General features: G+C 38.5%; 1 protein-coding gene and 1 long non-coding RNA gene across 2 annotated transcripts in view; one reads left to right on the top strand and one right to left on the bottom strand.

The window, feature by feature from the left end:
* Positions 1-3,656: 3,656 nt before the first annotated feature.
* On the bottom strand, positions 3,657-8,250 carry LOC140343478 (uncharacterized). The gene is made up of 4 exons (XR_011923343.1): positions 8,145-8,250; positions 6,642-6,845; positions 5,588-6,487; positions 3,657-3,884 (listed from the first exon to the last, which is right to left on the bottom strand). It is a non-coding gene; the product is annotated as an uncharacterized lncRNA (long non-coding RNA).
* Positions 8,251-8,918: 668 nt separating this feature from the next.
* The window catches only part of SNAPC4 (small nuclear RNA activating complex polypeptide 4), a 58,942-nt gene continuing 53,374 nt past the window's right edge, over positions 8,919-14,486 (top strand). Inside the window, exons 1-6 of the mRNA XM_072431527.1 lie at positions 8,919-9,222; positions 9,912-9,943; positions 11,248-11,379; positions 12,119-12,244; positions 12,421-12,503; positions 13,907-14,011. Of these exons, the coding sequence (XP_072287628.1) occupies positions 9,105-9,222; positions 9,912-9,943; positions 11,248-11,379; positions 12,119-12,244; positions 12,421-12,503; positions 13,907-14,011 (596 nt within the window). The 5' untranslated portion in view covers positions 8,919-9,104. The remainder of the gene's footprint in view (positions 9,223-9,911; positions 9,944-11,247; positions 11,380-12,118; positions 12,245-12,420; positions 12,504-13,906; positions 14,012-14,486) is intronic.

The following is a 14,486-nucleotide window of genomic DNA, read 5'->3' as shown; positions in this document are numbered from 1 at the left end:
TTTGAAAGGTGAACATTTTGGTTCTGACACCTTTACGTGCGATCATCTGCATGTTGCCCAAACCTAATACTGATCATTTTACTTGGGCAAACTATAGGCCGATTTCATTGCTGAACTTAGATGTGAAATTGCTGGCTGCCATATTGGCCCTGCGCTTGAACACAGGTATACTTTCCATAGTTGGCAGGGACCAGGTAGGCTTTATGCCTTCAAGACAGACCGGTGATATTGTTCGCCGCATGATGCACCTAGTTAACCAAGCTCACAAAAAAGGGTGTCTGCAATGCTGTTGTCTTTGGATATAAGGAAGGCATTTGATACTGTGTCATGGACCTATCTGCAACAGCTCCTACATGCATGAGGGTTTGGCCCTCACATTTGTACTTCATCCACACTTTGGCCCTCACTTTCTGTACACCAATTCCAAAGCATATGTGAAGTACGCTGGCTACCGTTCTGAATATTTTCCAATACAGAGAGGCACTAGGCAAGGATGCCCACTGTCGCCCTTGCTCTTTGCCCTGGCTATTGAGCCTTTACCTTTTTTGATCCGTGAGTGTCCTGGTTTGTGGGGTTTAGAAGTTGCAACGAAACAACATAAACTTTGTCTGTTTGCGGATGACGTTATCCTTATTATCTCCAACCAAGTAATTTTGTTGCCCAATTTGTCAAAGATACTTGATAACTTTGCCGCAGCTTCCGGGCTCACAGTTAACCAAGACAAGCCTAAAGCCCTAAGTTTATCATGTCAGCTAGTCTCAAAGCCATTGTCCAATCCATCTTCCCTTACCAATGGGAGGATCGTAGGCTGTCTTACCTTGGTATCCACCTTAGGACAACATATGGGGAATTGTTTGCAACAAATTATAACAATGTGCTCAGTTCAATCTCCACTATGCTGGAGACATGGGAAAAGTACCAGATCTCTTGGTTTGGGAGGATAGCCGCTCGTAAGATGTCATCATTGCCGAAACTACTTTACCTATTTAGGGTGTTGCCTGTTAATGTTCCACTGTGACCCAGAGTGGTCGTTGTTCCACAACGACCCAGAGTGGCTAGAAGAATCCTGTACTACCTCAAAACACACCGGGGCTTGACAGTGCCTAATATATGTAATTACTTTTATGCGTTCAAATTGGCCCCCTTGGCTGCCAATGTGACAATTGACAAAGCCTATAGCCATAGAGACATTGCTATGGACTCTACCGCAGAAGCGCAACCACATCTCAGACCCCATAATTAAACACTCCCTTAGGATGTGGGATTCTGTTAAATGTTCAGGTAATCTGATGTCCACCCACAGGCCGCTTGCAACTATAACCCACAACCCTGACTTTCCACCAGGGTTTGAGGATCCTAAGCGATTTGCGTGGTGTACCACTAATGGCTTTAGCAGGAGCAAGGACCTGGTGACAATCAATAGGTGAAATCTTTCGATTCTATTAAAGAACAGGCGTGGGCCAAATCTACCATTTTTTTTCAATATTTACAGTTGAAGCATTATGTCCAGAGTACCCTCAAATATGCAAAAACTCCTATGAGTATCCTACAATATGAGAAGGTATTAGAAAGGGACCCTGTGGGTAAAGGCATCCTTTCTTTGGTGTACCATTCCTTGCTTGTGGCGCATTATATGCATTCACTACCATACATCTCACGTTGGGAGAATGACATAGGGCGACAACTGAATGAGGAACAATGGCAACAGATATGTGAAGCCTCGGCTCATGGTACCCCCTATGCAGCATTCCATGAAGCTAATTATAACCTCTTACTCAGGTGGTACATGGTCCCCACTAGGCTGGCGACCTACTGCCCTGATTGCTTAGGTGACTGTTTTTGTGGCTGTGGGGTGCCAGGATCTTTGGACCACATATGGTGGCAATGCCCTAAAAGTAGGAGATTTTGGACGGGTGCATACCAACATATATACACTCTTTTAGGTAAACATATCCACAAGGACCCATTTGAAGCCCTTTTGATGTTACGTCCCATAGGAATATCTAAGAATCAGTTTCAACTTATATTATATGTGTTTACGGCACCAAAACAAACATTGGCTAAATCCTGGTGGTCCGAAACACCAATTGTGGCAAAGGTGAAGAGGTGTTTATTAGGAGGTCGCTAATAAGACATAGTTGCCTATCTCGTTGTTCGTAGCATCGCAGATAGATGGGCCTCTTGATGGGGCCAGCCAATGCAAATGTGACATGCATGTACCCTGTTGAGTCTATATTATACCAGTGCATGAAGCCTCTTACAGATGCTGGCACATTCTTCTCAGAATATAATGTACTTGCTGTTAAAATGATGTGTAAAATTACTGCTACTGTTTTTGTTTGTGATATGTTTGTGATGCGAGGCGTATTTCCGCAAGCTGGTACCAGAGCCAGAGATGAGTGCTAGTACACTTGCGCTCACTTACCAGGCTGAATCTGGCTTTGATAATTAAACCATGAGGTCGAGAATACACCAAGGCGATTAGTTTTCAGCTGTGCGATTCCGGAGGATCTGTTAAGCTCTGTCAATGGTAACCTCAAATAATCAACAGGGGAGGTCAAGAGTTCGCAAATTAAGGCGATTATGTTGCAGCTGCAGGATTCAGGAGGATCTATTAAGCTGGCACTGGTGAGACCATAGCAGTTAATTACCGCACACCTACTTCCGGTTCTGTGCGCATCTACAGTCCATTACAGATGATTTTTTATCTTGACTGCTTGACTTTTTTTTGGTAAGTGCTACATTTTTATGTTACTCTATACTAATTCACAAAATGACTTCATTTTTCCTTGCAATTGTTGCAGTTGTTGTTTTCCTGTTTTTTTTATTTTGTTGCAACACTGCAAACTAATTTATGTCAAGATGAATATATACTAAAACGCACTTTATAATCTGTAATCACACAATACTATGAATGTACAAAAATAATGACAACGACCATTTTGTATCTGAAATCCAATATTTGAATAAAAAATTGTTGGCAAAGATGTTCTAATGCTTGTATCAAGGAACATTTAGTTATTTCACTTGTGTGTGTATGTCAAAATACATTTAAATGTATCCAGATACATAATCATTTTCATTTTGATTAGTTAAACTGGACTGGCTTGTGAGTGGGGGGATTAAACAAGGAATTTTGCTTGTCCAGTATGAGTTGATGTGACATTCAGTACCTTTTCTAATTGTTAGGTTCATTTGTTGCTGCAATGTTTTTGTGCGAGGTTTGTAATTATGCTTTTCTTATGCAATTCTTCGGCAATGTTTAGACATTGTATCCCCAATTAATTATTACAAATGTATGCATGGTTTCCACTCCATGGTTTTCAAACTGCTACTTGACCCCCCTTGTTGCCTTTTTCCCATTCTCAAAGTCACATTGTCATATATTGGTATTTGAATGTATGATGTACATATTCCTTTTATGACTATTTTGTCCTGGTTGTTCTTTATTTGCTCTTTTTTTCTTCGTCTGACATTTGGTAATAGGCTGTGATTTTACTTTTACTTTTTTACTTTAATATACTTATTGTTGATTTGCTGCCACTGTTCTACACAACTCCTTGTTCTCATTGTGCTGTGCTGCCTGATGTTAGCCCTATTGTATACGTGCACACTTCAACTTCCTGGCCAAACAGGTTGTCAATTAGCTGTCCGGCTGAGTTACATAAAGATTTTATTACTTTGACAGCTTTCCAGGATGTTTATGAAGATTTAAATGTCATTTAAACCTTGACCCACTATATATTCCTTTCGCCACATTCGTAGTGGAAGCACATAAAGGTTGATTCCTCTTTTAACCTGGAGCAATGTCATCCATGAATGTACAGTAGTCTGTGATGTGACATTCCAGAGGCTTGGCAGCATAGCAGAGGGATGTTATCGTCCTGTTAAAAAATAGATTTCATTATTAGGATGTGTTAAGTAGCATGTTAAATCATGTTTTGTTGGCAATTACATGGTGCTGGATTGTAATGTTCATGCTTTTCTGGCTGCATAAGCAATGATTGGCCAAATCTGCACTAAATTGTACTGTGCCCCAGTTTTCAATGTGTTTTTGTAAAGTTTTACATAAAGGCCCATCTCTTTTTTTTAAATAATTGAAATTTTTATTGAGGTTTCATAAAATAAATAACATAAAAACATATAAAAAAGCAGAGTACAGGTAGAACCCAAGAAACAAACAATAAAACTGTAACAATATGATATTAACCAGAGTAGGTAGCATATAAATAACTCCAATAAGATTACAGCATACAGAACTTCTATGGGAGACTTATTCTATACACCACATCTTGTGCGATCTACAATTCCAATAATGTCTTAAATTAGACCAAAGATGTCGTGGTTAATCAAACAAAAAAAGAGAGAAAAAGAAAAGAAAAAAAAGAGGGAGAGGGGAAGAGCAAGAATGCCGGAAGAATGCAGAACTAATAGTAAATATATGGCAATTAATTAGGAGGAGTTCCCGAAATTATCCCTCAGGGGACAATAGGAGAAGACACGTTGGGAGGGGCTATCTGAAGATTACCTGTCACATGTTGAAACATATTAGTGGTTGATAACAGATCAATCTTCAACAAAGTAACATCACTAAATGTTTTGCAGACTCCTTGACACCTATAGTGTTGGTTTTAGTTATCCTGCGTGAAGACATTTGTTTGTATAAGATTAGCAAATGTCTATTTTTGTGTTTGCCCAATGAACACAGGTTAGTGTCCATCACAAATATTTGTCACTTATCTAAGTTTCTTTTGATGTGGCCCAAGTATGCTCAAAATTCAGTTTTGCTACCTAAACCCAGAAGAATGTTCAAGTTTGTAAATGTGTCAAAATGGGATTTTAATCATGTATAAAAGTAAGTCTGGACTCAATACTCTACTAGCATTGCTGTAATGACCTTAAAAGAAGCTAAACATTATTTCCAAATACACTATTGCATCTTCTGTTCACTAAATGAGCACAGATCCAATTATGTCTAGGGACCTAATATGGCACACCTCACTTCTCTGACACTTGCCTCTAACAGAAATATGTGCTTGATAATTGGACAACTACATTTCTGTTGTTTCAAATGACATACTAAGGTGTTCAACTGTGTATTTGAGGCAAAATGTTTTCTTGAATGATGTTATAATTACCTTTATTTTTTTAAAAGGACATTTCTAACATACCCAGCTATGTTACCTTACAGGTCACATGATATGTGAACTGACCAGAGCAATGCCAGAATGGTGGAAACCCAGTCAGGCTTCCAACAGGTTGGTGTAGGATAAGAGCATGTTAGATATTTTACAGTTCAAACAACCATTGTGTAAAAACTAATGTTTTGTTTTTGGCTTTTGTCAAAGAGAACCGTGGATGCCACACCAGGCTTGGATGGAGAATTAGAAATGTGTATCATTTTTGGTGACCTTCAAAGAAAAAACATGAACAATGGTATTGTATGTAATATTTTATCCCCCCCAAATTTTTTAACAAAAATTTAAAAATGCATAATCTAAAAACAATAAAATTTAAAAACATATTTACAATTTTTCAGTCAAAAATTTTTTGGGGAGAGTTTAAAAGTTGTAGCGCCTGGGCATACCCTGAGGAGAAGCCATCCTCAGCTGCTGCTCAATGGCAGACATCTTCCTGTGAAGCTTTCTGGTGGGCGGAGAAAAAACAAACAATATATTAGCCAGAAGAGTTTTTGAAAAACATTTCATGAAAAGTAGTGTCCTTGTAAAAAATAACTCAATTACATCTAAACTTACCAGGAGGATGTCTGCCATGTCGCCGGGGTTGGGGAGGTGGTGGTGGGGATGGATGCTCCTCAGGGCTGGCTGCCTCCATGTGCAACAATTGGGCTTAAACATTTGCCAGTAAGGTACAAGTGAGCAAACCATGTCTATTTTTAGTCATGTTAGCCAACAACCTAGAAAGAACCTTGATTTGACGCCTGACTAATGACTACAAGCTACATTAAATCATGCTCGATCTATGTATTTGTACCTAAAATGTGGAAAGTAGTGTGAGAATGTGTTTTCTTAAAACATTTGGAACAAAAGGTGATTGTAAGATTGGCTTACAGGCAATGAACCTGATTTATTTAAGCTCTCCAAGGCTGGAGAGGATACACTTTGATCAGTGAAGCTAGGTGATTCGCCAAACCTGGAATGGATCTGGTCCAGGATTGAAAACATTTGCTAACAAATAGCTTGTGACTTTTAGGAAATCCATTTCAGGTTTGTTGGATCACCCAGCTTCACTTATGAAGGTGTATTCTCTCCAGCCTTGGACAGCTTTAATAAATCGGACCCATTGTCTCCGGCCTCAGCCGCCTCCTCTCCTTCGTCTTCCGACACTACCTCCTCTGCAATTGGCTTCTCCCCTGCAGCAGGCTCCTCCTCCGGGGTGGACAACTTCTCTTCCAGCTCCTGTGCAACCGCAAACTGCCTGTATGGCCGCTCCAAGATCAGCAGCTGCAGGCGTGATAGAGAGCTGGCTGAAATAAAAAATACATCCCAAATAATAGGGGTAATAAAATAAAGGAAGAGAAAAACAAACAGTTCTAGCCTAGCCAATACTACTTTCCACAAATAACAAACATTCTAAAACACCGCCCCTTAACAAGAGGAGAAGACAAAATCAAAACATACCAGACAGGATGTGGTCCCCCACTTTGCGGAGGAAATACGGTCTCCTCCGCTTCAGGTTGCTCCATGTTTATTTGGCCCACAGTTAGCTGCGTACCTGCTGGGGTCCACAGCCTGTTTGCCAGCCTCTCCGCAATCCAACGCTTGGCATAAATGGACGGCTGCTGATCGTAGCGCTGCATAAGCATTGTCTAAAGAAAAAGATAACTAAAAACAAACATAGTTGGTTTGCAATTGCGAACTGTTTGGTAAATATGTGTGTATGTGTATACAATTCCTAAGAATCTTATGGATTCCACCCCACTAAACTAAATGCTAGTTAGATCCCTGTAAAAACAATAATTAGGCTCCTGGATGTAAACTCTGTTTATCTAGTTTTAGTTTGAGTAAAGCATAGGTGCCAGACATACATACAATCTAGGGGAAAAATATAAGTACAGTTGCATCATGTCCAAAAATGCAGCACATGTGTGTTTCTTTTGTTGACACGGGGAAAAACAACAAAAAAGGGAATAAATACAAAACACAATAGCTATGTGAGACAAGGGAATGATATGCCTTCCCAAAAATATGGATTGTGGTCTCATCTATCCAGAGGACATTCTCCCAGAAGGCTTCCTCTGTCCTCCGGACAAAAAGAATGCCCAGCCTTGTGTGATAGCTAGGAGGCCAATTAGTGCTCTTCAAATGATCTACCTCGGATTGAGTTTAGTGGGGTAGAATTATGAAGATTTTTCGGCATCGTATACACACACACATATAAATATGTGCATGTACATATTTGGCAACAGCCAACTTGAGGTGGGTGGAGAGCATGGCTGACATGCCTCCTCTACCCAGCTCTCATCTATTGAAAGGACAATAGAGAGGCCGCTACATTCTCAGCAGTCATCCATGCAGAGGATTCATGCTGCTGATAAGAGCTGGTCAGTGAGAACAGCAGAATGAGATAGGGACACAGACTGTCCCTCCCCCATTCTAGAGCTGTGCTGTGGCTTCTATAGAAAAATAAACTTGGGAAATCATATCCACATAGGTGATATGTGTAATAACACCATCGGCAAAGTGCTGCATGTTAGATTCTGCAGCCTTACAACTTTGTGTACAAGCACAGAGGACCCTCATAGATACTAGTCCCAAAATATATACAAATTCGCAGCCCACCAGATTTCAAGAATTTTAAGATTTAGTAATCCCAAATTAAAACACTCTAGAAATTCTTACATTGGGAATGGATTGTCCAAAGCAAGTGTGCAGAGGAGTCCTTAATTGAAAAAGTACACAGGGCTTTACAATGTTTATATATGTCACTAGTGTTTTCTACAGATACACCCTAAACATAGTTGTTATAAACATTACAGGTTCTGTTTTTCATGAAATGCTGGCATATAAAGCCACATACACACGTCAGATGATTGTCTCCCAAGATGAACAGTCATGCACGTCTCTGGCAAATCTCTGACGTGTACATCGGTCCCCTGATGTCATTCAATGGAGAACACTTACCCTCCATAAAGCAGAACAGTGCAGTGTGTACAGTGCTCCTTCATTCATCTGCCATGGGAAACAGTCACAAAAGATCATTTCCAGCAACAGTCATCTGACATCTAACTCTGCACAGGGTTTTAGGCACTGGTGACACCCAAAAAGCCACAACAGCAATTTGTGTCAGGAGATAAGGAGAATAGTGATAATCATGACATGTTGATGTCTGATCCCACTACTGCATTGCATTACTACCACACACATGATATGCGTTGATGAGTTAGGTTGTCATTCATTCCTAATGACACCCAAAATGCATTACTAAACTATAATGTGCAGCGGGTTGCATTTTTATAAGTGCATTGAACACCACATGTTGCATGAAGCATTCAAATGAATAAGTTGTAGGAATGCAGTAGTTGTCCCAAACAGACTGGCCTCATATAAAAGTCTTTTATTTTTATTTGAAAGCACACTGCTCAAATGCAGCAAATTAACCACAGTACAAATGCATTCTCAATATAGCTTGCTGCATCCACACAATGCAGAAAAATATTTATTCCTCCTCTAAGTCTTATTTTCTTATTTTTTTTTTTTTTTTTTTTTTACAGTCTGAAATATTGTTTATAGTGTTTACCAAAAACGTTAGGGAGGGGAGGGAAAGTATGAACCGCAAGTCATTGTGGGTATTATATGCAGATTTGTGTACCACACCCCCTTGCTGCGCAGTGTGCTCAGTCACATGGAGGCGGCCAGGAGATCGTGGAGTGCTCTGTTATTTGCATATGATTACCCAGAATGCCTTTGGGCAGCTGAATAAACGACATTGCAGTGTGTGCGATGTGCTGAGGCAGGCCAGCTATAGCATGCAGTCATTCCTCTGTCTTCCTCGTTCTCTACATAGAATATATTGTGTTTCTTTTGTGTAATTAGGCAATGTTTTCTGTATAGTTGAGTTTTGATATTTTTAAAGCAGGCACCATGGCTTCCTTGGACCTGAAAGCAAGGCGGGATAAAATCCAGAAGGAGATTGAAGCACTTGAGAAAAGTTTGGGATCAAATGCTGCAAACATTGACGTGGAAGTGTCTGACTCTGATGGTGAGTTAACTATAAATGTTTTTTATCCTAATAATTTAGAGTATCAGATATAGGGAACAGTACAACAGAGCAAAAATGAATGTTTTATTCATTTTTATATTGCATGCCTATATTGTAGTGTTGTACACAACATTGTACCATTCATTGTATCAGTCCTTGCATGCTAATGACCCTATCACAATTCCTCACTCATGTCTATTTATACATCTGTATAGCTCATGTTCATTGATAAGCTTTTACTCTATTGTTTCTAATTCCCTTATGTTATTGCAAACTCACTACAGGATCTGTTTAGATTTTGTTTCGGTTTTGTATTAATGAGCAAATAGAAACCTGCAAACTCCATGCATTTAGTTTTTTATGGTGGAACTCAAACACACGCTGCAATGTATTGACAGGAAGTGGGGGAAAATCTCCCCCAGAGGTCTCCTTTTTGTCTTCCTCTCTAGCTCTAGTAACCACAGTCATATTTTATAATTGGGCTATATTATATTCTGTCCTTGTGTTCAGTGTTGTGTTAATTACAGATTTGTTTGACTGGTACAGTGACAATATTGTGTTCTCATACGTGTCTGTGTTTTTCTGTGCACATATTAGTGATATATATAGTGTGTGTGTGTTTTGACAAAGCTGATTATTTTTTTTTGGTGTTTTGTTTTTTCATTTTGTTAAAATCTTTTTTTTTCCAGATGATCTTGAAGAATTGGATGAGGATTGTCAGGTAGTATACTTTTTTTTTTTTTTTTTTTTTTTTTTTTTTACTTGAAAATAATACCTACCCTGAAAATAAGTCCTAGCATGATTTTTTCTTTTTGAGGATGCTTGAAATATAAGCCCTACCCTGAAAATAGGCTACAAAATATATAAATATATGGACAAGAGGTGCTCAGTTAAGGAAAGCACTATTGCTAGACATGAGAAATTGGGGTCAATGGTTCTAAAGGAAATGGATTCAAAAGAAATTCAAAATGAAATTCAGGGTTTGGATAGTTATGATAATGTTCCAGAATGTGATTACATGACTATATTTGAATAAATGTTGATTGTTGTTAATAAAAAAAAATAGACATCCCCTGAAAATAAGCTCTAGTGCATTTTTGGAGCAAAAATTGATATAAAACACGGTCTTATTATCGAGGAAACGGTAGTATTACATCCCTCCCCCATACTTTGTTCTAACTTTTTTATGCCCACCCCCTTAGTATGTCCCATTTTTCCTGCTGTCTTTTTTTTTTATGTCCCCAACTGTCAAGTCCCCATGATTTGTGAAAGAAATTTTCCCAAAAAACCGCCGGGTGGTTATTGAAAAGTGACAGGTGGTACAGCCAGCTAAAAAGGGCCTGATGAGAACACTGTATATTATTCTGATAGTTCAATTAGTCATGTAGGAATACATTTATTACTTGTATACATAAGCTTTTTTTCAACCTTTTTAACATGGAACTCTTGAAGTAACATTCAGGTCTCCGTGAACCCCTACCAATATTTATTATTTGTCCTGTTCATGGTACTTTAGCTTGGTGCTAATTGGGGTGAATGCTTCTTACAATGTTGGCCAGTGGAAAGATTGTAGCCTTATGGATACCCAAAAGACACAACATTTTTTATTGCTCATGGAACCCCTAGCAGCCTCTGGAGGAACCCTGGTTAAGAAACATTGACTGATTGATAGATATACAAATCTGGATGTAGGATCTACAACACCTAAACAGGAAAATGTGCATTATACTGATTTAATGTCGTACCTAATATTTTGTGCCGAACTTCTCGCTCTAACTCTGAAGCTAAAGAGTCAGACTCAGTTACTCAATTACTACGCTTTGGCGACACTCGGTAAGCTTTACTCCTGAATACTTATAATAAATTAGGACAATTTGTTTACATTTTGCAGAGGTCCTATGGTCATTTGTTTCTATTTGATGAAAGTGTTTGCCTTGCCTTGTTTCATGTTAGCAGGTGAAGATATGTTTAGATTAATTAGAATAAATTAAATTATCCAATATTGTTTTCTTTTTTTTTTGTTAGGATGATTTCATCTGGGAAGATGGTGAAAGTTCGGCAGAAACATGTCTACAGATGAACCTTGTTTACCAAGCAGTAATAGAGGAGAAAATGCAAGAACTAGAAGTTTTAATTGCACAGAATAAAGAACAGCAGGTATTGTGGGGGTTATTGGTGATAGGAACTGGTTTATGTGCAATTCTTGTAAAACATAGTTAGGTTGGGGGTTAGTTCTTTGGGGGTTACTGATTTACTGATGTTTTTATTTCACCACACTTTACAGAATACATGAAATTTTTATAATATTATATGTAAGGCAATAGTGTTATACTGATGTTTAGTATTTAAAGCATACCTAAACTCAACATTTTTACTCCACATAGAGAACTAGTTTAGAAAGGTTTAAGCGCAACACCTTTTAAAAAAAACTTTGCTTATTTACTTCTGCTTAAATATGGCCGCCTCACCTAATTATCATTTTAGAAACTTCTTCTATTGTACTCGCTGATTCTCTATAAAGGTGAACTATCAGCCAATCCAAAGGGTAGCAGTTAGCAGCCTCCTTGGTATGTCTTGATCCATTGCAGGTTGCTGTTGGAAAAAATATTATATAAAATATAAGTCTGCAATGGAAACATCAGCGTTTTAGCAGGGGCCTGTTAGGGGAATGAAAAAAATACCAGGCCAGTACAAACTGCTGTCAGGCAGACTGAAGTTTTTGGAAAGATTGAGATAAATCTTCCACTCACACTAAATAAGACCTTAATCATATAGACATCTTCCTGTCTATGTTCTGGCATGCAAAACATGCATTATAACATTTTATTAGTATTAACATTTTGGAATGAGCCACATACATATGAGCAGATGTGAACATAAGATTGTTGTTTCACAGGAGGAGATAATGTGGGAACTTGCTGGCCGAAAGACTCAAAGAGCTGGAGCCACTAAACTCTACCCATTAAATCTGTCTGTTGGCCATTTCATGAAGCCATACTTTAAGGATAAAGTTTCTGGAGTGGTAGGTGTTTTTCATTATGTTTTTATTGTAGTACCTGACTTAAATCAGAATGTGTAGTCTAATTGCATTTTGCTTCTTTTAGGATGAATATTTTTGGCACCAATTGTGAAATACAAATGATAAAAATGTGTAAAGCCTGTAAATATAGATGTATTTTACATTAACTTTCCTCACAGGGGCCTCCAGCAAATCCAGAAATGAGAGTAAGAAATGCCCATATTGTGAAAACTTTTCAAGATCTAACGGGAAAGGCATGTGAGTAACTTCATTTAGCTAATATCTTCTGTCCTCTTACCCTTACTTGTATACTTGTTTGAGTTATGTCTAGGAAATATAGGCCTACAATGTAAAATAAATATCCATGCAAAAAATGTAATGCTTTTTGCATGGAAATACGGACAGAATTAGAACGCTAGGGGGGTTAATCTATTTAAAAATTGTATGTATATGTGTATGTTCCACCATCACTCGAGAACGCATAGAGACATTTTAACCAAACTTTCCAAAAATATAACTGAGACTCATGTGAGTGCACCTGTCACCTTTGTATGGCGCTGTGCTATATGTTAGAGCTATATATTTACATTTCAACCAAACTTGCTAGACATATGACTGGGACTTGTGAGTGCACCGCTAATCTTTGTCTGGCGCTGTGGTATATGTCAAAGGTATATATGCTTCTATGTATTGCTCAGCACAGTGTGCCTTTTGCCTATATTTTTACATAATTTTTTTGGACTGTAATATAGGTTTGCAATAAATAAATACCCGGGCAACGCCGGGTAATCATCTAGTGTGTGTGTGTATATGTATATATATATATATATATATATATATATGTATGTATGTATAAAATTGGATGTCTGTGTGTATGTTCCACCATCACTCGAAAACTCATGGAGAGATATTAACCAAACTTGCCATACATATGACTGAGACTCATCTGAGTGCACCAGACATCTTTGTACAGTGCTGTGCTATATGTCAGAGCTATATTTGTATATATGTGTGTATGTATTGCTCAGTGTATTGACAGTGTGCCTTTTGCTTATATTTTTACATTTTTTTTTTGGAATCTTTCACAAATTTCTGGCCTGTAATAATGCCTTTGAGAAAAGGTAAGGCAATTGGCTGAGTGCAATCAAAGGCAAAAAAATGTAAACAACACCGTAGACAAGAAAATCCTGAGACAGGTATTGAAGACATGCCACGCTGGGTGAGAGAGCTACTATATCTAGTGCTTCAGAGACAGTGCAATAGCATGAGACCGGATGCAGAATTCACACGCAGCTAGCAGTGGATACATTTCAAAGGCAGAAATCTGAGCTCGTGCTATGAGATGGGGGTGGGGCTGCCTATGTCTCCTTCACATGAAGGCTGCACAGGAGGACACAGAGCAGCTTCACTGAGATCTGGGCATCCGAGGATGAGAGCTGCCGAGAGCTGGGCGGGGTATTCAAATCAGCCGGGCGGAGCAACCGGCTAAAAACCTCTGGGGAGAACTATGAGGCTGCAGTTAGCTAAGAGCGGTACTACCAGGTGGTAAAGTTGCTACTGGTCCCTTAGCATCAATGATTGTTGGTTTGTTTTGCAAAAGCTGGTATGTTTTTGTCAATTGAGATGGATCCTTTGTAAGCATTAACTGGGAATGTCTCTTTGTAGGGTGGAATATCTACAACAAAAGCTGAATAAAGCCACAAGCAGCATTGAGAAGAAAATTTTAACAAAGCAAATCCATGAAGCTGAACGTGAAATAGATGATATCAAGTATGAAGAATTGAAGACCATTTTTTTATTTTAGGAAATAACTATGCCTGATTTAGCAGATTATCTGCATATTAAAACTACACTGGTTTGAAAAATTCATCACATTTAAATTTCTAAATCTTGAAAAATTAATTGCGGCTTGGCAAATGTTTTCAATTCTGCACTAGATCCATTCCAGGTTTGCTGGATCTCCCAGGTTAACTCATGATTGTCTGTCTTTCTTCTGTCGTCTTGGAGAGCTTTAACAAATTAGGCCCAATGTGTCATGGTCAATCCAGTTGACTGTCAAGAGCTAGGAAAAGCCTAAGGGAGCTATAGAACTCCACAGTATTAATATTTTATTAAAGTGGAATAAAAATGTGAAGAAGAAAAAAAATGTTTGTTCTTCCCTTTGGTTTTTCTACTCTACTTCAAATCTGAGCATGCTTTTTTTGTTGACTGGTAATTTATTATAGTGCTTTTCTATACTCTTTCT

This window comes from Pyxicephalus adspersus, chromosome Z (assembly GCF_032062135.1).
Source record: "Pyxicephalus adspersus chromosome Z, UCB_Pads_2.0, whole genome shotgun sequence".
Lineage (NCBI taxonomy): Eukaryota > Metazoa > Chordata > Amphibia > Anura > Pyxicephalidae > Pyxicephalus > Pyxicephalus adspersus.
This window is presented reverse-complemented; position numbering and strand designations above follow the sequence as displayed.